The sequence below is a fragment of the Tribolium castaneum genome, chromosome 9 (genome assembly GCF_031307605.1).
Source record: "Tribolium castaneum strain GA2 chromosome 9, icTriCast1.1, whole genome shotgun sequence".
NCBI classification, from domain to species: domain Eukaryota; kingdom Metazoa; phylum Arthropoda; class Insecta; order Coleoptera; family Tenebrionidae; genus Tribolium; species Tribolium castaneum.
The window spans coordinates 9,701,289-9,723,331 of NC_087402.1; the positions used below are offsets into that span (position 1 = coordinate 9,701,289).

The following is a 22,043-nucleotide window of genomic DNA, read 5'->3' on the forward strand; positions in this document are numbered from 1 at the left end:
TAACCAATTCAAATTGAGACGCAGTTGACGTGTGCGCACTATACCGGCAACTGTCAAAAAGCATTACAGGAGTCTGTAATCCAAAATACTTTTGTCCAAACTTGGGCATAATTTCAAGTAAATTGGACCCGTTTTGTCTTGTTAATACTTTGATAGCACTTGGTTAGCGTATTTTGTAAGACGGGCCCAGTGGGTCCGTTTTTTAATTGCGGACGCGGTCTGCATTACCGGCACTTCGTGAAAAACCAAAACAAAAAGCAATGTCAAAAAAATAAGAGGTTATTTTTAAACCTCGCACAGACTTTAGTTTATAAATGACAACAAATGGCTCTACCACCTGAGATTCTCGAAAAAATTTTAATAAACTGTGACGGCAAGACATTACTCACCGCCCGAAATGTTTGTAAACTGTGGGGCGATTTAGTGGATTATTTATCAAAAGTGAGTAGCCCCCAAGTACAATTAACACTTCCTTTGTTTGGTTTAGAAAACTCCATTGTGGAGATGGTGTTGTCATGAGGAGATCCCCAAGAAAGAGCTGACACAATACCTCATCCATTACAACAAAGAAGAGCCAAATATTTGGTTTTATATTTATAAAAATTGGATGACTTGGCAAAACATTCACGATATTAGATTTGAGACAGTATTAAGCCCCGCGGAAATACCGAGAATAACGTGTATTGATGTTTTTGGTATCAACAATTCTGTAATTTATTTTTTGTCACTAAATAATTTTTAGAGGAATATATTGCTGTGGGTTCTGAGGATGGTAGAGTTAGGATTTACGACCAGTACTGGAAGCCCCTTGTTATAACACGCCATCAGGCCGAGAAGGTGTCCAAAGTAACGTTTTTTTATAGTGGTAGGTTATGCCAAAACAATACGGAAGCAAAACAAGTCGATATTTTTTAGATTCTATTTTAAAAATTGTCACAGCTTTCTCCAAGGCTATAATAATAGACGATTTGTTTGGAGATGGTTACAATCATTTAATTTTAGAAGACGTGGTGTCGCACAGGTATTTATCTGTTTTTTTTTTTTCATTTTTAAATAACAATCTGGCCACTCAACTTGTATTTTGTGTTGCCTGACTATCAGGGGTCTGTATTTTTTAGTATTTACAAAAATTATATTTGTTACCAAAAACACGGAGGTCGCCTCACTATAGAAAAATTAACAAACTCAAATGGGCGCCTGCTGGAAGAAACCTGGTTCACGCGAGTGTACTCACCCAAAAACATCACTTGTATAAATATGTGGAACGGTGTTTGTACAATATTAATAAGTAATGACGTTAGGAAAGTAAATTACGTTTCCAAAAACATACTACCAGCGTCTGAATATCACGAGAAGTGTCTGTTAAACTTTAGTAGTATACCAAATTCGCTGACTTCACAACAAACCCATCATATATTAAGGGATGATATAATAATTGTTTTGTGTAAGTTTTCCGAATGCGTTGCATTTTTGTAATGTTTTTGTGCAGATAGGGCTGAAAATTTAGTAGATAAGGAATACATGGAAGTAATTATGTTGGAAGGGGGCTCCAAATATGTTAAAAAATTGTTCAACACGACTGAAGTTTTAGAAGCAACAATCACTTGTATATGTCTGTATGGAAACACACTAGTGTTAGGAGTGGATACAGGAATTGTAAGTACAACTCTGATTTTAATTACGGAGGACTAAAGTCTGAAGGCGGAACGAGATTTTAAATCACTCAATTTTTTGTACGTTTTTGTCCAAAAAAAAAGTTGGAGTTAAAGAGAATTAAGTTTCCTTAAAATAAAATCATGAGACCATATTTAACGTTTGGTTTTTATCGGAAAATTGAACACTTAAAAAAATCTAATTGTTCCAATGCGAACTTTATTGTTTTATAACTTGTTATTGTAGTACAACGAAATCGATTTTTTAATTTTCGCTTTAATCTTTCATAACATTTTTTCTGTGAAAATCGTTAAACGTTCTTGAAATTTTAATAACGGAAATAAATACCCGCCAAACATATTTTTTGTTTACCATTTTTTCAAAATTGGTAGTTTCAAAGATTTAGTTCTATGGGTTTATATTCACATCAAGAAAGGCGTTAAATAACAGTTCTCTATTTTTGGGGAAACAGAACGAAAACGGGTTAGTCTATAATTCTGCACGAATGATTACGCTTTTAATAATTATTGTTGGAATAATTTGGTTAAAATGTAAGTGAAGTTTTATTATGCTAGTGTAAAGTTAAGTGTAGTCAGTCTTTGAGATCACGGATTAAATCAAGCTATAAACAATTTAGCGAATTACTTTATTACACCCAATCTGTACAATACACAAAATTAAAAAAAATATATGAAATTATAAAATTTATGTTCAATTGTATTCTGTGATTATTTACAAATAAAATTAAAACGATTTTGATTATTTGGTTCAACTGAAACACAAATCAATTTGTATTGTTTTTTTGTATTTGTATTTGGAATTATTAAAACTGTGGTGGTACCTGAATTATTTGTGAATTATTGGAATTTTCCGGGAATTATTTTTGTAACTAAAGGGGGTTTTGTTAGAATCAGTGTTCATCGTCTGTTACTTTAATTTGATTGTGATGTAATTAATTTTTGTGAAAGCAGACATGCAGTTTATTTTGGTTTTATAATTTATTGCCAACGTTTCGCCACCTTTTTGGGGTTCCTCAGGGGATTTTTTCAAAACCATCGATATTCGCAGTTGTTTTGTTTATATGAGTTATATGTTAATTTTTGACTGGTTCTTGTTCTTTCTCAAAAAAACAACCAAATTTGTTTAGGAATCGCTTTATTTAGGTCAAAAAGACAATTTTCACACTGAAACTTTTAACACTATTAAAGAATTACCTTATTAAAAATTGATTTTTAATGGTTGTTCTCTTAGATACGACTTGGGTTGTTTTGAAAATTTTCAAACGGCTTTATTTTGAAGAAAAACTTGTTTTTTGGACTTGCGGTTTTGTTATAAATAAGATGCAGCTAATAAAACAAAAGCATTTACTGGTGCATCAAAGTTAATTTAAAAAATTAAATTGGTTTCGGAGATGCGTTTGATGTTTGTTCAAAGTAAGACGTAGAAAAATAAAAACTAGAAAGAAATCCTACAAAAACAATCTCTTGCAAGACGTTTGTGCTTTAAATAAGACTCAAATAATGGTTTTGAAGCCTTTATTATTTATTTAGTCGAGATCAATTCTTTTTTACACCAATACAAACGGTTCTGTTTGCTGTTTATTACCATGCGTCACATTTTTGAAATATTCTTCATAATTAAAAAAAAATTGATTGATTTGTACGCGGGGTCGTATCTCCTAACATTTAATCCTCCGTAGTTCCGATTTTCATTGTTTTTTAGGTGTATTTTTACCACGTCCCCTCGTGGAAACACTTCACAATCAAGGAATATGCAAAAAGAGTCATAATTGGGAAACATCCAATTACGAACATCGTGGTCCGAGAGACAAAAAACCATCGAAAATTTTACATAACTTCTAGTTTCAATATTCACGAAGTGATCGGTTTTTCAACTTATTTTTAAAACAAGTCTGACTTATTTTATTACTGCCAGTGGAATTTGGTTTGTGTTTGCCTAACTATTTTCAATGTGATGCAATTGATATTTTTATATTATCTTAATTAAGAGGTCTAGTCTCCTTCTAGTCGTTTCTTGATGTATATTTTTTATATTTAACAATCTTAACGCGTGACATAACATTGTAATCAAAACAATAAAACACATTGATTCATATCTAGAGTTTTAATTCAGTCAATTTCAATTTTAGCATAATATTTACAAGCAAAATAAGATGAAGTACATGCTCGGTTGTAAGTCTCAGAAAAAGTATACACGACGCCCCTAACAAACGTTAACAATCACAGATAAATAACAAAACTGCTCACATACCTACATCGTGCGGGGCATCACGTACATCACAAATGTAGATATTTACAAGGCACAGTATTAAGATTTGTATTGTAATTATAACGTTTATAGAAGAAAATTCGTTTTCCACAAACAAACATTGTCCAGCAGACAATAACAATGTGAATTGGAAGCACTACTGCGAACAGTAGTTTAAATATTAAGCACGTCGCTTCATACTAAAGTCACGCTTGGGCGAAGCAAAATCATAAAACTCCTAATTTATTTTCGATTAAAGTAACAGCTTGTTATCCTTCAGAAACGCGTCATTCGTTCGCTTGATAACAAATAGTCAAACAAAACAGGAGTCTTGATTGAGTTCCCAAGCCCAATAAGTTGGATGTAATCTCTTGGAAAATTGGAATCAACTCGTCGCGAGAGATCTATTTACTTACACTAGAATATGAATTCTAGCGAACGATAAATTATTGTTAGTATTTGGGACGAAAGCACCCTTTATTCGTATTGGACAAAATAAAAACTTAACCACTAGAAATATATCACAAAGTTTCGGCAGTCCTAACGACTACTGCTGCACCACCGTAATAGAAAACTGTCTTATTTATCATCACTTTGATTGTTCACTGAAAGCACCGGCCGGTTGGAGTCTTGTTCCTCGTCAGAAGTTGACATTTCCTTGCTTTGGCTGCTCGACAGGGCCGCGGCCGCCTTTGCCGCTATACAGCTCACGCAAAGGTCCTGTCTGACGGGGTACTGTCTTGCCTGCGATAAACTCGGAGTCATTTCGTCAGGGGTGGAAGATCTGCTGCTTTCGTCGTCCGCCGAACTCTCGAACAGGCGCTGCAACGCAAAATTTCACCACAATCAATGGAAAACTACATGTAACAATAAAACCTCCTGATTTAAACAACTGATAAACCGACAATTACGGCCTGAGTCATGAACTAACTATGCAAATCGGTTTGAAAGTTATTGATTTTTCACGAAAAAGGTCTCCGGGATTAATTAATACCACAAAAATCCCTTACACAATTTGTTTGAATTATTCATATTTTCCCATTTTCTCAAAACTCGATTGCAATAAGTAAACAGTACATAATGATGATTAATAAAGGTGTGTTTTGGCGCCGATTATTTTTAATCAACTCGTAAATAGCAAGGGTTCCGTTTTAATTTGGCGAAAAATCCCTTTGACAAATTCAATTAAATTCGGTTAAATTAAGTCACCAAGTGGATTAGTTGACCACAAACGAGCGGAATGGTGGATAGATTGGATTCGCCACGGACTTGTCGATAGTTAAACCACAAAGGAGCGGATCTTGTCCAAGATTCAATAAGTGGTCCCTTGGACTAAACTCGACAATCAAGTTTAGTACGAGGGGAAAGCTCATACACAAGGTGCGTCTGCTAAAAGTATATTTTTACTCATCTCAATAATCGACAGAATTCAGCGTTTTCCCTTTCCATCTGCGAATGAGTAGCCGCAAAAATGATTTTTCATGTGTCATTTGAGAACAAGCGATGTTGTTTTGTGCAAAAAAACGTAAAAAAGTAGTTAAGGAACACTAAAAGCTCAAATAAATACAGGGTGCTTCAAAATTGACGCCAGTGCTTTTGGGATTTGTTTCAGGAAACTAAAACAAATCAAAAGTAAAGAGTGAAAAATTGTCCGATTGGACTTCGTTATCGAGTTATTAGTAAAAAACTAAAATTGAAAATTTAAACATTAAATTTTATTTAAAACAAATTTACCATAATAGCCTCAGCAGTGGCATTGCCATCATACACACATCTAACTTATAGCCAAGCTTTTAACATAACGACAAAATCTCGAATGCACTAATGCAGTAGTATCGTATCATTTGAAACATACAAAATCGAAGGAAATTAATAATACTTGTCACTAGAGAAAGCGATTAAAAGAATTTTAACATCGCTAGCATCAACTAATGAATTATGTTACATAAATAATTGGAAAGACAGCATAAAGCTTATTATTTACATTTTTATCAATAACTCGATAACGAAGAATAATTGGAAGTTTGTTTACTCTTAACTTTCGATTTGTATTAACCCCCTGAATCAAATTCCCAAAGCACGGGCGTCAATTTTGAGACATCCTGTATAACTTTGGTGGTAGCAACAACGTAATAGTAGTTGAAAACGTGTCTTGTTCTAGTCAGTTTTCATAAATTAATGCACATGTTGCTTCTTGTATTACAGTTATGATACCTACGAGTTTATTAGAGATTATATGAAACTCTGTTTTTTGTTAAATGTTCCAGGCATTAATTTAAAAGTGTAGAATTCACAAACATAGAGAAAAAAATAATGTATTCAATAGCAAACGCTGATTTCTGTGCGACTATTAGTTTTTGAGTTATAGTAAAAAACACTTTTAGCTGACACACCCTGTAGTATAAGCAGCTTCCAGTTCAGTTGACACAAATTACATTTTTGCAGGATATATACAGTTATTATTAGATTAAATTAATATAAAAAACTCTTTATAAAACCAGTTTTTAATTAATGCGTCAAGCCACGTGTAACTATTAAAATTTCTAAATAAACAATAACAGAATGATACAAATGTAAATAAATGCCTATTTGCCAGAAATTAAAAAAATTATAATCAACGGACGCCGCATCAAACATTATTAAATCTGAAAGCGAGATTGAGCTTAATTATTGGAAATTTCATTGAAATATTAACTCGCTATTCGATAATTAGAAATCAAGGGAACGATAATATTAATTAAAAATACTATTTGTAGTCACTAATTTAAAATAATTTCATTCGAAACTTGTTTATTAGGTGTTTTTCCAAATTGTGCAACATTTGATAAAATTAAATAAATTTGGTTAATTATTTATTGTCCCCTGTAACAGAAAAGGGTACGCCGGAGTGCAAGCAATAAAATCAAAAAACGCGAATAATTTAAAATTTCCAAACTCGCTCGTGACGTCTTTAGGTGATTAATTTATGTCTGAGACTAGACCCAGAGATTTAGATTAAAAGTAAAAAACACCATGACGTTAGAAATTGAAATGAATGTCTTCCTAGTCTCCCCATTTCTAAAGTGTCTGAAAATCGGTAATTTCATTTAAATTGGAAAGCTTTATTCGGCGTGTGTCCAAGGTCTGGGCAACCTTGCGGCTTATATTGTCACTTCCCCGGCTAATAATAGAATGTTTGTCTTGTACCTGACGGTCAGCGATGACAACGGCCCGTATCTCCGGCAAAGGACTGATACCGCCGCCCCTTCTTGGACTAGTTGAACGACTCTCTGTCGAGTCTAACACTACGATTTCCTCCACGTCCATCTGTAGGATGCTTTCTTGACTACCGGAAAACTGTTGAAGCAAATTAGTTAGCGCCCCCGATTCGTACAAGGAGTTGATGATGAATGCGATACAGCCGGTTAGTGCGAGCGATCTGTGATAATACATTTCTCATCGACATGCACTTATGAGAATGAAGTGTTAAACCAAACAAAGCTAAAACTAAATAAAATACGATTTACCTCCACCATGGAAAGTGCATTTTTGCAAACAAAGTAGCTACAAGGAGAAAGGCAGTAATGTGCTATCACAGAAATGACTATAGCTACTATCGCTAGTAGGTATAGCTGTTTGGATATATGGAAACACTGACCACAAATCCATAATGCTTGAGGATGTCCATTTTACACATTGGACATGTTCGATGTTCCAGCAACCAAGGATCAATGCAGCTCTTATGGAACTCATGACTGCAAACCACTTTTTAGACTCTTATTTCACAGGAAATTAAATCACTCACCCGCAAGGTAATATGCGTAAAATATCACATATTTTGTAAGGTTCAATGCAAATAGCGCAACATTCCCCGTCGCCTTGAACCTCCTAGAATCAGATATCACACGTCTGAATTGGATTACAAAGGGAATAACTTACTTTGTCCTCGGATTTGATGTTTTTCGTTGGGATTTTAGATAACGCTTTCTTTGCTGCATTTCCCAGTCTTCGCTGCAAAAAATTAAACCGCTCGATCACTAAAATTACTACAAAACCTTGGAGATTTCAACGATTTGCGTATTAAACGACGCTTAAAGTTAATATTTATTCTCGAATATGAAACAACGGATTCGTCCCAAGACAGTTTTCAAGCCCTTTGCCTGAACAATTAAACCGGTTTTGCTATCGTTTTGATAAAACATGAATTTAAAATTGCGATAATGGTTGTTTTTGTCTAGCAATGCTTTTACTTTGAAAACATCGGTGGAAGTGGTTTTTTGTTTTACTTACCGACAGTCTGTCTTTTGCGTGGATATATCTAAACCTCTGCACGTAGTAGAACACCAACCACGCCAAGGATATGATCATCAAAACAATAAACGTGATGGAGACAAATAACACAGATGTTCTGGAACAAATAAATAAAAATTAACAAACAATTAGCACATTATTCATGTAATAAAATTTTATGGCCGTCCTTCGCGTCTTATTAATTAAATCAGGCTCTAATTCTCATAATAAATGCGTCTAATTAGACTATTAACCTTTCATTGAAATTGGAGCCGATTTCCTGAGGAAACTGATCTTTTCCATTTCTTCAAGTGGATTCAGCGCAAACAAACCGGCGATATTTTAATTGCTTTGGCTGAAAAAGGCCACTCTTTCACTTGAACTTTGATGTAATTTCTGGATTCTTAACCGAAGCGCCTTCATTCGAACCCTTGTCCCAGGTATTTCCGGGTTTAGATCAATAAATTCCCCGAACTAATCTCTTAGTTTTTGCGTCCGTCCGTCCGCGAAATTTTCGTTCTTGGCCTTGTTATCTAATAAGTTTTATATAAATCGTTTGCCACATTCGACCTCCTCTAATAGAAAGTCAGCTGATATAAGTCTGCCACACTTCGAAGGTTTGACTTCCGTCAGCTGGAAACGGAAATGAAATGATTTATTTACGTAACTAAGCTCTTCACAAGGATTGACTTTCGGCTTGGTATTTTGTTGTCAATACAAAAGGACAATTTTAATGCATCCTTAACCCAGAAACGCGTTAGCCAGAACAATCGATACCAACCTATGCGGAAGAATGTGACATTTAGGACGCAGAGCCAAAAATCCACGTTGCTGCAACGCTATACATCTTCCCGGTTATTAAAAATAACCCGAGGGATAAGCACAGCAAGTGCTGGCGATTTTATAACATTCAAATTATGATTTAGTGAAGTTCCCTGTTTACGTCGAAATATTGGGGCCATACGTCATCTGGCACCTCAATTCATCATTTCGCATTTGTCAAGAAGTAAACTTTAGAGGAAAGAACAAAATTGGGTGAAAAATAAGCAGCACCACTTGCGAACCCGACGAAATCGTGTCGTTCGCTTTACAAGAATAATTTCCCCCAAGGAATCCGCGCCAGCATTGTCATCGCATGAAAAACCGACTCTAAATGCCTCGTTATATTCCCCCACACAAATAATTTCCATTCGTGTTTGAGCGAAGCTTATGTGTTCCAAATCAAAAATCAAAGCTCTCGCCTTATTACAGGTTTTATAACCACTTTGAGAGATTTTCCAGCAATCGCCTTCGTGGCGATATTGAAAGGAAGTTGAATGGTTATCACATCGCATGATCAAATGGCATTAATCAAAATTCAATTTGCCCCGTCCAACGGAAGAAATGGGTAACGAACGAGACAATTACCAGCAAACCGGCCAATTAAAAGAGGGGGTGCGGAAAAACTCGGAACACAATTATGGCTTCATTAATATTTTCACGGTTCATTTGAAGCGGTTGCCTTCTGCGACGGTCCACACCTCCGAGAAGGCAAACCTGTGAGATTAAAGACACTCAAGGTGAAAAATAAACTGTCTCGAGCGATGGCAAAACGAATTTTTCCACATTACGAATGCACTTGGTGTTGGGTTACGACGTTCCGCATCTCCGCTTTCGGGTTTATTGCATGAATTTTACCAGAAACGTGAAAAATAAATCCAACTTGAGAGATTACAGAGTTCAAGGCGAGCGCTGGACGATCGAAGGGCCGCCAATCGATGCCGATTTCAACAAAAAAATATTTAACTATTAAGGTCTTATCGTTTTATTACGATTACTTTGTTTGTAGTTATGTAATATCTGGCCGAATTGCCGGGATTTAATTGAGATAAGATTATCCAGGCTTGGTTTAAATTATTATCTACTGACACTCATGTTTTTGTTAAGCTGCTCATCATCACCCATTTCCTCTATTAATATTAAAAAACGCAAACACATTCCTTAATTGGCAACCACAAGCCGAAAAATTCCCCCATCCATTGCATGTGGTGGTTATTGATTTCTGCAGGATTATGCTCATTAATAGATTAGGTACAATAAAATATCGGTAAACAGATTACGTGGATAAATAAAAAGGCCAGAAGGCGCAAACCATTATTCTAAATTCAGTTTCTATTGTTCCTCTCTCACAATTCAGTGCAGGAGACAGATATGATACAATTCCAATTTATGGCCCAAATGATATCCCGCGCTGTCTTAGACTCATCAGACATCCTTATGACGTAAATTTCAGCCATAAATTCTAATATCCAATTCGCATTAATCTTGTGTCACGTTTTCAATCAATATCACTATGAAATTAAATTTTTTGCCGCCGCAATTCCAGCCGGATCGCGTTCAGGTACACAATTCTTAATAATCCCAGAAAAGGGCGTCAAAAATTAGCGTTTTAATTAAAGCAGTCTAGAGCGACTTTGCGAATGATTTATGAGGGAATAATTCATGCAAAGCGCTAGAATATAATTTCAGAAGCGCAATCTCGACCATATTTACACATTTCGGGCTTTGGTCGTCCAATTTGTACAAAAATCAAACGCTTGCGTGCTCATTTTGGCACCAGAACCTACCGCAAAAAATTGCCTTACCTATTGATGTTGGCAGTCCGTGAGGACGTGTGGCTCGCAATAGTGATGTGAATGTAAACTTTGGAATCATTTTCAGCCAACCTGGCCAAGTCTTCTCCCTTCCATTTGTAGGTAAACACGGCGCTTATATTACCTGCAACCAAAATTAGAAAATGTTCATTGCGTGATGGGTCAATTAATTAAAAAGGTGTGCATTGTATAATGAGAATGGGAAAATCGATAGGTGAGCGCAAATGTCATGTAATGATGCGATTTTAATTTCCAACAAAGAAACCGGCGATTCAAAATGGGACGAATCGGCAAATTCCCGTTTTAATCAGTCTTTACGTGCGTTATGCAACGAACCGTGGGACCAGCTGAAAATAAAATTCAATTTTCACGAACATCATAATTGGGAATGGAATATAATTAACACGTTATGCACAAAAAAACTAAATGTTGTCGTGGACTTTGACTGGCACTAACGAAAACTGGAAAACTTCACCGTCCCCAAATCCAGAATTCTGAAACAGTTTTGTTCAACTCAACTGTTTTTTGTCCTTTCACTAAGGACGAAGTTATTTCGAGATGCCAAAACATGGTCTCCGACAATTATTTTTCGCTAAGGTCAACAGATACTGCTTATCTTTGTTTTTAAAGGCAAACAATTGGACATATTATTATAAAGTAAATAAGAAGAAATCCCAATGATAAAGTTTGGTAGTTTTTGCATTCGGGGGAAGATTTTTGAAAAGTGCAAAGGTTGGCATACAAAAACACAGTTAATACGTTTTGTATTATTTATTGGTCATTGTATTCTAAATAAAATAATTGCTTTAATCGAACGGAAATGAGCGACCTTCCCAGCCACTCCATTTACCTATTTATTTATAAATCTTCGCTGCAAAATGTGCAAAATACAAACAGCCCCCAAGTCAAACACGTGGCAGTTTATTCTAGAATTCGCTCAGTGTGAATAAAAATAGCAACAATTCTCTTATCTGACATTCTCACGACTTGAGCCGACGTTCAATGTTTAGTTTTGAAATCAATCTAAGATACCGGTTATGATAATACGAGCCAGGGATTTGTATCTGTGAGTATTCAGCTCGTTATTTGAACGAAATTTGTTTGTTTTTCTAATAATTAAAAGGCTCAGTCCGACACACTCTGATTGAATTGAGTTTTTCCCTACAATAACTAGTACACCGTGTCCTAAATTAGTTGAGCAATGGATAAGCCGATCGTGTTTCTCGTGCAAAGCTTTCATCCGTGAAATTCATGTAACTTATCCAGCATTGCACAAAAACCGTTAGAAGCCAAGTCGGACCAACTATTGACGTTTAAGCAAATTTACATGAGCCCGATAATTAAGAAAAACACAAACATTGCGTTAGCGCCTTTGGGGCTTTCCTCGCTCGACTATTAAATATTTGGATAAAAGAGTTGCTCACAATTTCACTTTAAACACACACTTCCGAAGCTACAAACGCGACCTAATTGCCCCTCCATTCATTAAGAAAGCAAAGCGATTTATTAAACTTTGATTGATATTCATCGGTCGAAAAAGGCCGCAAGGACAAAGGCGTAATAAGGAAGAAGTCCAGGCGTCGCCCATACCAAAACCGCGCTTCAGTATGCGGACAATGAAAAATGATTCATCTTTCGAACAAAGCGACTGATGGAAATTAATGTGCATCTTGGAACGCCGGAAAATTCCAGCTTTTTTCAATAGTTTTCACGTTACGACGATCAGAGGGAATTAATTGAAGCTATTTTTTTGAAAAATAAATTTTATATTAAAATGCGGGTTACGTCCGAGAGAACAGCACATTTGGCGTTGTAGTGTTGATAATGGAGCTCCATGAAAACCAAGAAATGAAAAATTGAGATAGAACGGTGCTACGTGATCGTAATAATGCACTCGATTTACTTATACGGCGCGTATTTTATACTTGATACCACAAATCGGGTCAACAGGTCGCAAGGTTCGATTAGAACGGTTACTCATTTAAATAGAATTCATAGCAAGGAACCATAGTAAAAATTACGCGGCCATTAAAACGGTGAAAACCATCATTCGAGAGAAAACAGAATAAAGTTTTATGGGGTTAGATTACGAGATAAACTTTTCCAGTGGCCTTGCTCGGGGAATTTTTACCTACTTACCGGCACTTACAACAAAATTTCCTCATTTTATTGGAGCTTTTCATAGTTTAATGTTAATTAATGACGGTGGAAATTGTGGTATTGTCAACTTAAGACCGCAAGTCATAAAACTTGTTTATTTTGATTAAACGGTATGCACATACAAACAATGGAATATAAAGGTTGCAGCATTGGTCACTTCTTACTGTTTGTAGTAGATAATAAATAGTTTACTGTTATTTGCTTTACCGTATTAGTGAAACAACGTTGAGAAATCACTAAACAAAGTTCCAAAATTTTGGGTCAGAATTTGACTAACAAATTCGACAGTTATACTGGCTGATAACGAACAGTCCCCCAGTTAATTGATTGATAATAGACTAATCCTTTATCTATAAACACAAATTCTATTTATTTACTTTTACCAGAGAGTAAACAAAGGTTAATCAAAACGCCACAAACAAAGCTGAATACATTATCGTTTTTATGCGATAAATATCAAACATAAATTTCGCGGGAAAATGTAAAGAGGTTAACTTTTCAAATTGAACCGTGGCTCGGGCACGTGACCCAGGGCGGGACCAATCACCCGCTCAGCTGATGGTCATGTGATGTTGGCGTCACCCAACAAAAAAGTTGTGCCAGGCGATTATTTTATTTGTAAAAATGATTGATATTCACAACAGGCTACATTCATCATGAGCGGAAATTCAGTTGTTTATTTGTTTTTTATTTGTTTTAAGTTTAGTACTGTAGTTATCTTAACGACGATGTTGACCTTTACAGCAAATTCTCTATTGTCGTAATCCGCGTAGATTAGCAATTAATACCTAAAAATATCTCCAATCAGTGTAAAGTCAATACACGATAGATAAATATAACACTGAATTAGAGAAATTTCGCAACGCTATTTCCGCCTGATAAACAAAACGTCCTTAAAAATTGTCATTTCCAGCACTTTTAATGATTGTCACGAGGTCATGCATCTCAAACGATCGTAAAAATTTCAAGCGTTATAAACTTTTGCGAAACTTATTACGTGTATTTATTTTGCGCCACACGTATTTATTGCTGGGGTCCGTTGTAAAAGCATCACGAATCGTGTGCAGTCATTCACCTTTGATAAAAATAGTTGTTTTGCTATAAAAAATCATCCTAATTTTGGGAACGTTGACTCCTCTCATTAAAAAACCGGAGATTTAGTGCAGCATGCTGGCAGGAGCGTCGTCACCTTTTCGCGACAATTAATAAAAATGATGAAGCATTTTGATAGAACACTGTAAAAGTGGATCAGCTCGTCGCAAAATGCGAATTGTTGAAAAACAGCGTAATTAAATTCGTTATCAGTGTATTTGTCTCTGAATTAAATCCCGCAGCCATATTTTCGCAGTTTGGCCGATCTATATATTATAGTTGTTTGTTTGACTCCGGTCGAATTACTAACGAGATGTGAGAATGTTTTATTCATTAAATCTGTCCCACGTTAACGGTGACAAATTATCTCCACGGTTCGGCTTAAAAGCAAGTCCTTTTTCTCCCATTCACTGTGTCCGCCTTCAATGAATCGATCGCATTGCAACACGGAATTTATTTCACATCTCTTCCGGAGCGAGAACAAGTCAGCGCATCCGTCAGACGCACTTTTCCAAGGCCTAGAAGGCCAAATCGTGGTCAATTTAAATGCTGGAAATATTCAATCTAAACTAAGTGGTTTTGTAGGAAGTTCTGTGACAAAGCAAGGATGCCAAAGAAAACAATGCGTCGTGTTGTTTTTATGGTAATTTTACCATGAAAAATTTTTCAATTCGGACTAGTAACAGCGAACACGCACACTGAAGGTCGGAAATCTCGTTTCGATAAACAATAAGAAAAATGTCGGAATACTTGCAGTGAAAAAGTAAAACACAAAATTTATCAAGGTCTGAAACATTTAAAATTGACCACAGGCCCCGTTTATTTTTTTATACATTACAAACCACCAAGTGCACAAACATACGCATAATCTATGTAATAATTTAACATTGTTCAATTTTAACCCAGGACAAGTTTTTGCGAAATTCGTTAATTAAAATTTAGGTTTTACTTTTGCATGTGAAGTGGAGTACTTTCGTAATAATTGAAGGATTTGTGGTTTCGCTCCAGGAAGCGTATTTCGGACAAATTCGCTGAATACATTAATTTCAGTTTCACCGAACTGGCGATTTTACAAATAAATCTGTACATCCTTCCTAGATATTAAATTTATAAACTTTCTTATTTCGCTCAACTTCCTGGATAAAGTCGCAAAATCTAGCCTTTGACAACTTTCTTATTGCCTCAACATGTAAAGACGTTTAATTAAAGCGCCAAGATTAATGTTGCCATTGTCATCGCCAGCATTTCTGTTGGTTTTTTTCATTTTATGAAATATTTGAAGGATATAGTTAATTATTGTGTGTGTGTATGATGTAATGTCAGCCTTTAAGACGGCTTTATATAGTAGTGACAAACTTTCCAACAACTTTGTAAAGAATGAGTAAAACGGCAAAGTGTTGCCAAAAAGTAAACCATCATTCAATCAGAACTAATTTGCCCGGCTTGATTTAATGACCAGTTGAACCAATAATTCTTCAAACATCACCGCTGTAATGCCCACCAATTAGCTCAAGCAATTTGGTTTATTAAAGTATAAACTGTTCTAGAAATGTTCGCAAGTTTTGGCAAATAAGCAACAATTTTTATGTTTTCACTGAACTACGTCTATTATTCATGCGTTTAATTTTCTCTATTTTCCTCCTTGTTCGCAAGTGGAAAACTGGATATTTATTTCGGTGTTGGAAATATTCCTGCTTTCCTTCCCTCTTTTACAACCTCAATGTTAACAAACGTTGCCCTTGAAATCGGTTCAATACTAATTTGTGCTCTAGGCCAATTCTCATTTTACCGAACTAATAGACAAGATAACGAGAATGTTTTCCATAAGTATTAATCCCACCTATAAATTCTCGTGTACAAAATCAAGGCCAGATGTCTGTATTTGCTTTTTGTGCACAACTTTACCAAATAAGTTATTAGCAGCCAAGTTATAATTATTCTCATCAAATTTCTCCAATCACTGGGGTCATATTTTCGCTCGAATTAATGACTAAAATGTTAAATTCACAATAGTGTTATTTATATTCCATCCCCAGTGGCGTAGCAAAATCAATACGGGGTGTAGAGCTGGACGTCGAGTCCCATTTTAGCATAAACTGCGTTGTATAAAACGATTTCCTTGTAAAAAACTAGCAGTGAGTCAGTTAATTAATTTTTACACAGGACTTGGCTTTTTAATATTTGAATCCGCAATGTTTAATGTTTTATACAATAAATGCAGATAACATGAGTCATGGCAAAGCCAGCGATATGGTGGCTAAAAATGTAACACCGCCCCACTTAATCCCATTTAATTAAACGAAGACATATGGCGCCTCTGCGTTGGCCCCCATATCGCGTTTTTTGACCATCCCTTGGCACATTACCACGTGGCAACCGCTGCAAATTATTAATTTAGAAACAGATCGAGTGACAAAAAACCCCGAAGCATCTGGATTTAGAAAGTGTCATGTGCAGCATCATAAAATGTGTTTTTTTCCGGTGATTTGCAAGACGGTTTCTTGGAAAATTCTGGATCAGAGCGTAATTGCTGCAGTCCAACACATTATTCATTTCCGGGCCAGAGATACCGACAATCGATACCAAGTTATTTTATTTATGTGGGATAGCCCACGTTCGTCCACCAAACAATACCTTAATCCCAACTGGGATTAATTAACAGCAGCCAGCGGTCCACTCGCTTTAAATTTAATTAGCCAGAAAATAGGCGAGTTTTCGAATTTTGTTTGATTAGTTTTTGAAAAGGCAGTGGTCACTTATCGATTATCCTTTCTGTTTTTCTTGGGCTAGTAGGACGTGAGCATCCTCCACCTAATCTGTCACACCTCATCACTTCTTGTTGACCTCGATCGTTTTCAGCTGCCGTTTTTGTCCTGTTCGGGTATATTGACAAAGGAAACACTTTGATGATCGTTTCTCTAATGGTAATGCTTTGAAACAATAAGGACGAACCGTTTGATGAAAGAAAATTGCGGAAAAGATATTTAATACACAATTCATTTAAAAAGGACACAGTTATTTTCGGATGTAGAATAGCCTCATTTATCACTGACAATAACATGGCCTTAACCTTTATCATTTTTTACAATGGAATGGGAATTATTCAACATTCAAGCCAAACAAAATTTAATCGAAATAACTCAGCCTTTGCCCGATACGCGATGATTCAGATGTGTCGAACTGACAGTTGTGCAAACGATTTTATCATCATTTGGGGTTGTGTGACATGATTCACCCTGTAGAACTTCTCCTTGTCGGATTGTAAACAACAGGAAGCTGAAATGAAGCTTCTTGTTGCAACAAATCCGGTGATCCCAGGTAGTCCACATTCAGATAACAAAGAGATACTCGCACAGGTAGCGATGGTGTCGACCTTTTCAAATTCAAAAACAGTAAATTAGTTTTTAACCATCACACGGGCACATTTATCAGCTGTTTTACTCTCGTAAACCCCGACTTTCTAAACGTATTGCACTTTCATTAATTTGCCAATCGCACGAACCGTGAATTTTGAAGACAACTTGTGGGGAATTAGAGAAAATTCTCGGCTCCTAATGGTATTTTATTTTTATTTTGTTGTTGTGACAGATGTGACTCTGACCTATGCAAATCAGTTTATTTCGGTCCGAACAGTGTTATTTATATTTAACAAGCGTCCTTAAGGGCAATAAAGACATTTGTGTTTCGGCGCAAATCCGGATTTTCCGAAATACACCAAAGGCCAGGGTTATAAAATGCAAAACCACGTGATGGTAGGTATAAAATTGTCAAGCGATTGTGACGAAAATAGCCGCTCAAGTAAACAAGCGGCTTCAACAGCAACGCTATTTGCATTTAGTTACGGTAAATATTTGTTTACTAATATCCCTTCTATAATTATTACGAGCGTAAAGATAAGGAGCTGCTTTACGGAGTTTTACCCCGATTCTTCGCATCTTCCGCCACAAAATTCCCATTTTGGTGGGTTTCCGCTATCGACATTAGCGGGAATGCTATTCTTGGTCGCTTGTGTTGATAAAAATGGCAGCATTATCTCTATTTACATACAACTGTTAAAATATAAACATTTAAGTGCAATTATCTGAAAGTTTGCTCGGAATTCGCTAATCTGCCTCACTTCACGGAAAAATTCATAGCGTTTTGTAGAAAATTACGCTTCTATCAGAAGTTAATTAAAACTGATGTATTTTTCTGGTTTTCTTGTTAATACGAGAGCAGTAGGAAAAATTCTCTGCTTGATAATGAAAGACTTTGTTGTTTAATTCAGAAGAGTATTTATTTTTCTACATAGCCTCTATTTAGCTCAACGCACTTTGCCCAATATTTTTCTAGTCTTTCAATTCCAACATGGAATTGGTCATTTACAATGTTCCACGAATTTTTTTTTCAAATGGGTGTTGGTTTTTAACTAAAACTTTTTATTTTTTAAATAAAATGTCAAAAATATGAGGTTTTTTCATTTTATGTTTATATGACACAATTTTTTCTTCACATTACGATGGATATTGTTGCTGAGGTCATCACAACATTAGTTTTTTCATAGAAAATTAAAGCAATTGAGTTTTTAACTCGTTTAAATCCGGTTTCAAATGTTTTAAATTTTTCAAATGAGCTGTATTCAAAGGAACCGTAAATTAGATTTCTTAAAAATTCAGTTTTTCGTTCACACGATCGTTTGGAAAGTTCCCTTTTAAACGTCTCCAGAATAGCTCTACCTTACTCGTTAGTTGTATCTGATAAATTCTAACTGTAGTTGGTGAAACAGCAAGTGTCACATTTATTTAAAAAGTTTATGTGAAAGTTAAAACTTTTCGGTAGTTGTTTCGATGGTTGAGCTGGGTTTGGTGAAACCAACCCTTTAGAAAAAAAACCTATTTGTCAGAGTAAGACAAAATTTGAGAGACGTTAATATAACACAAGATAACTTTATTCAAAAAAAAAATTTAATGATAGCAGAATAATTATTACTGTGATAGACCAAGAAGTTTTCACACTGCCCTTTCGTCTTTCTCCAAATATTAGTACTGTGGGACATGGTTATAACGAACTTTCGGCTATAACGTACTATTTTTCAAGCACTTTTTTGTTAAAATGTGATGCAATTTTCCGAATTTTGGGAAATGTGAAAGGTTTATAATAACAAAGCAGCAAGGGAAGCGTTAAATGATAAACATATTATTGAGTTACTAACGCCCGATATTTCAGTTGACGGTTAAACCAAAAATATTTTGGTTACCAATTTACCTAGTTTGGCGTTAGGATTTAACCAAAATTAAAATTTTACCAAAGAAAATGTGTCGGGTTACCAACTTTTTTTTCAGGGTTATTTTTGTAACCTATTTTTTCGCGAGATATCACGCAATTTTAGCACTTTCTGCGACTTGTTTTTAGCTGTTTTGGTAGCGTTGTATTTATTTGATATATGAAACATGAGTGCGGTGGATATCTATTGCATTTTAAAAAACAATAAAGAAATCACCAAGAAATCAAAAACAGATTCTTACTTTTCAACAACAACATTGCATGCACATTTAAAATCCTAGAGTGCGGTGTTGCCAAAAAGCTGGAAATTTAAGCCAATGTCTGTTAAGCACTGAAATACGCATCCAAAGTTAAAATCTTAGGTAACATTTACCATCGGTTAGTTTTTTTACCAAAGACTTTACCCAAGGACTGAAATACCGGGCGTAACTGAAACATTTTAACCGGTGAAAACGTGTGTTTTTAAATATAATTACAGTGTGAATTTAATAAGTGTACAAACATTTTATGATAGTTAGTGCTCAAAAAAAGTCAAAATTAATAATTTGCGCTTTATCCAAACTTCTACTACTTTTTGAGATATTGAGGTTGCAACCTCCACTTGAGCGACTAAAAATTTGTCAAAAAACGCAATATTAACTAGGTTTGCAACTTTTGAGTATGAGTACTTTTTTGCAAAGTTTACATGATTAATCAGCGGGTTTTTTTTATGGCAGGACTTGTTTTTCTGTGGCTGTTTCTGCCAATTTCAACTCAGTGTAATAGATTTTGAAGAACTAAGCTCAGAGATCAGATTTGTTTAAAATTTTTGTTGGTGCCAAATTTATTCTCAGAAACTATAAAAATTCGGATTAACCAAGTTGAGTTGTTTTTCACTATTTTGAACTCTACTATCACCTCCATTTTGCTCAACAATAAATACTCATTTATTTGTAACTGCTAAAGACATTTTTACATTTACCACTTCTAGCGAACCTGGAATATAACGAACTGATTTTGATGCATTTTCTGAGTTCGTTATAACGGGACACCACTGTATTTGCTCGTATTATTTGTACCACTCTGGTATGTATGTACCATTTCATTTATTCAGTAATGTAAACTCAAAAATTTATCTCAAGATGAAAAATATTGAAGAATATAATCATTTTTTTAAAATAGTATTATTGTCCAACATTTATTATTGTCAGCTAATAGGTGGGAAAAATTCCATATGTACGTATTTAAGGAAAAAAGCAACTTTTTATTTGCCTTGGCGTTATTGCCTAAACTTATAAACGAATCCTTGCCTAGAATTTTTATTCTAAACATATTTTAGTACTGGTTTTAAAAAATGAGGAAATCGTTCTTTAATAATGTCAGTGTGTCAGGTTTGTTGTTTTAACAAAACTGTACGATTTTAAACCGCAAAACGTAGATTTTTCCTGTCTTTGTCATTCACCAAATGGTTCAGTGTTTGCAAGAGCCACTTCACAGGATCAACAACCCGCTGTCGAGCGGAATGACCGCACGAGCGCTCCCAAGACCTCAGGTGCCAGTCTGAAGCCCAAAAACCATCCTCTCATTCACCTAATTAAGGCGTATCACCCATTTAACCGAATATTTCTAATTAATTCCGACTCGCGTCTCGAAAAAACTTGTAAACACGCGTGGGCTATAAATACCGTCGTCGCAGGAAAGCGCCTATTTTTACCCGAGATTGATTTAGACTTACGTCCGGAGTCACTGGACAACTTCATCTTGTCCAAAGTCGCGGAGTCCCTATCATTATAGACCAGAACCCCCGCAGCGTTGCTCCTGAAGGCGTTCTCGACCTTCACTTCAAAGTTGCAGCGGCCTCTCTTGATCAAGGCGATCCAGGGCTCCCCTGGCGGCGGCAACTTCCGATTGGACCTGGTGCTGTGCAGCGGGAGCTTGCACCCGGTGTGGTCGTCGGGGTTGTTCTCGGCCGCCACGTGCACCAGCACCCCGAAGGCGGGCCCCACGTAGCCTCCCCCATAGCGGCCCACCTCCGTCTTGTCCCAACGCACTCCATCGTTGGACACGTTCAGGTAAGCCGACGTGAAAGTGTCGGCCCTGCTGTCGTCCGGCGCGAAGTGCGAGAAGGGGGATCCCGACACCCAGTCCTCGGGCACTGCTGAAGAAGACACCAACTGGCTAACGGAGAACAAAAAGAACAGTTTGGGGAGCTGGGACACGGTGCTTGCACCACTAACACACTTGGGGAACATCGTCGCGGGTTAGATGGGAACATTCATGCTGGAGGGGCACTTTCCACACTGAAAAGTGACGTTCTTTGTTCAAACAGCACTTTTCCTGTGAAGTCGACGAACTCGCGCACGGCTGGGGCTCCACAACCCTCTCGCTCAAGTGTTCCACACAACTGAATGAGAAAGATTGAGTTTTCAGTTATCGGTGGGTCGCCTGCTTCGGCGCAGGTGGACTTTCCTTGGAGTTGGGAGTTGTGCACTCGGTCCCGATGTTGCCAACTCGATGAGGAGGTGCAAGCCACTTATTACTTCGTTAAAATAAAAGCCAGACGAGACATTATCTTAGAAAAATATGTTTTTAGCAACAAACAATAATGACTTCTTTAGATTATTGAAATAAATTGTTTGCTACACCCACAGAGTTAATTTTGCGATAAGTACTTAATTATGGGTAATTATTCACCCTCTGGGAAAAACGGTGGCTCATGCGAATTTA

General features: G+C 36.1%; 2 protein-coding genes across 3 annotated transcripts; one reads left to right on the plus strand and one right to left on the minus strand.

Moving 5' to 3' along the window:
* The first annotated feature begins 93 nt into the window (after positions 1 to 93).
* LOC103312839 (uncharacterized) lies at positions 94 to 3,768 on the plus strand. 2 transcript variants are annotated; one of them, XM_064358834.1, is made up of 7 exons: positions 94 to 441; positions 488 to 695; positions 743 to 862; positions 916 to 1,021; positions 1,119 to 1,444; positions 1,490 to 1,656; positions 3,376 to 3,768. In XM_064358834.1, the coding sequence occupies exons 1-7, from the start codon at positions 325 to 327 to the stop codon at positions 3,556 to 3,558; spliced, it is 1,227 nt and encodes a 408-aa protein (XP_064214904.1). In that variant the 5' UTR covers positions 94 to 324; the 3' UTR covers positions 3,559 to 3,768. The 2 variants fall into 2 exon arrangements, with proteins under 2 accessions (XP_064214904.1, XP_008192743.1); XM_008194521.3 differs by having other exon boundaries at positions 101 to 441; positions 743 to 865.
* Positions 3,763 to 21,766, minus strand: LOC654984 (E3 ubiquitin-protein ligase goliath). Its single transcript, XM_961453.5, has 8 exons — positions 21,052 to 21,766; positions 10,815 to 10,947; positions 8,191 to 8,308; positions 7,840 to 7,911; positions 7,706 to 7,788; positions 7,559 to 7,655; positions 7,108 to 7,257; positions 3,763 to 4,743 (listed from the first exon to the last, which is right to left on the minus strand). Exons 1-8 carry the CDS (start codon positions 21,566 to 21,568, stop codon positions 4,501 to 4,503), a joined length of 1,413 nt encoding a protein of 470 aa, XP_966546.1. The 5' UTR covers positions 21,569 to 21,766; the 3' UTR covers positions 3,763 to 4,500.
* Positions 21,767 to 22,043: the final 277 nt, after the last annotated feature.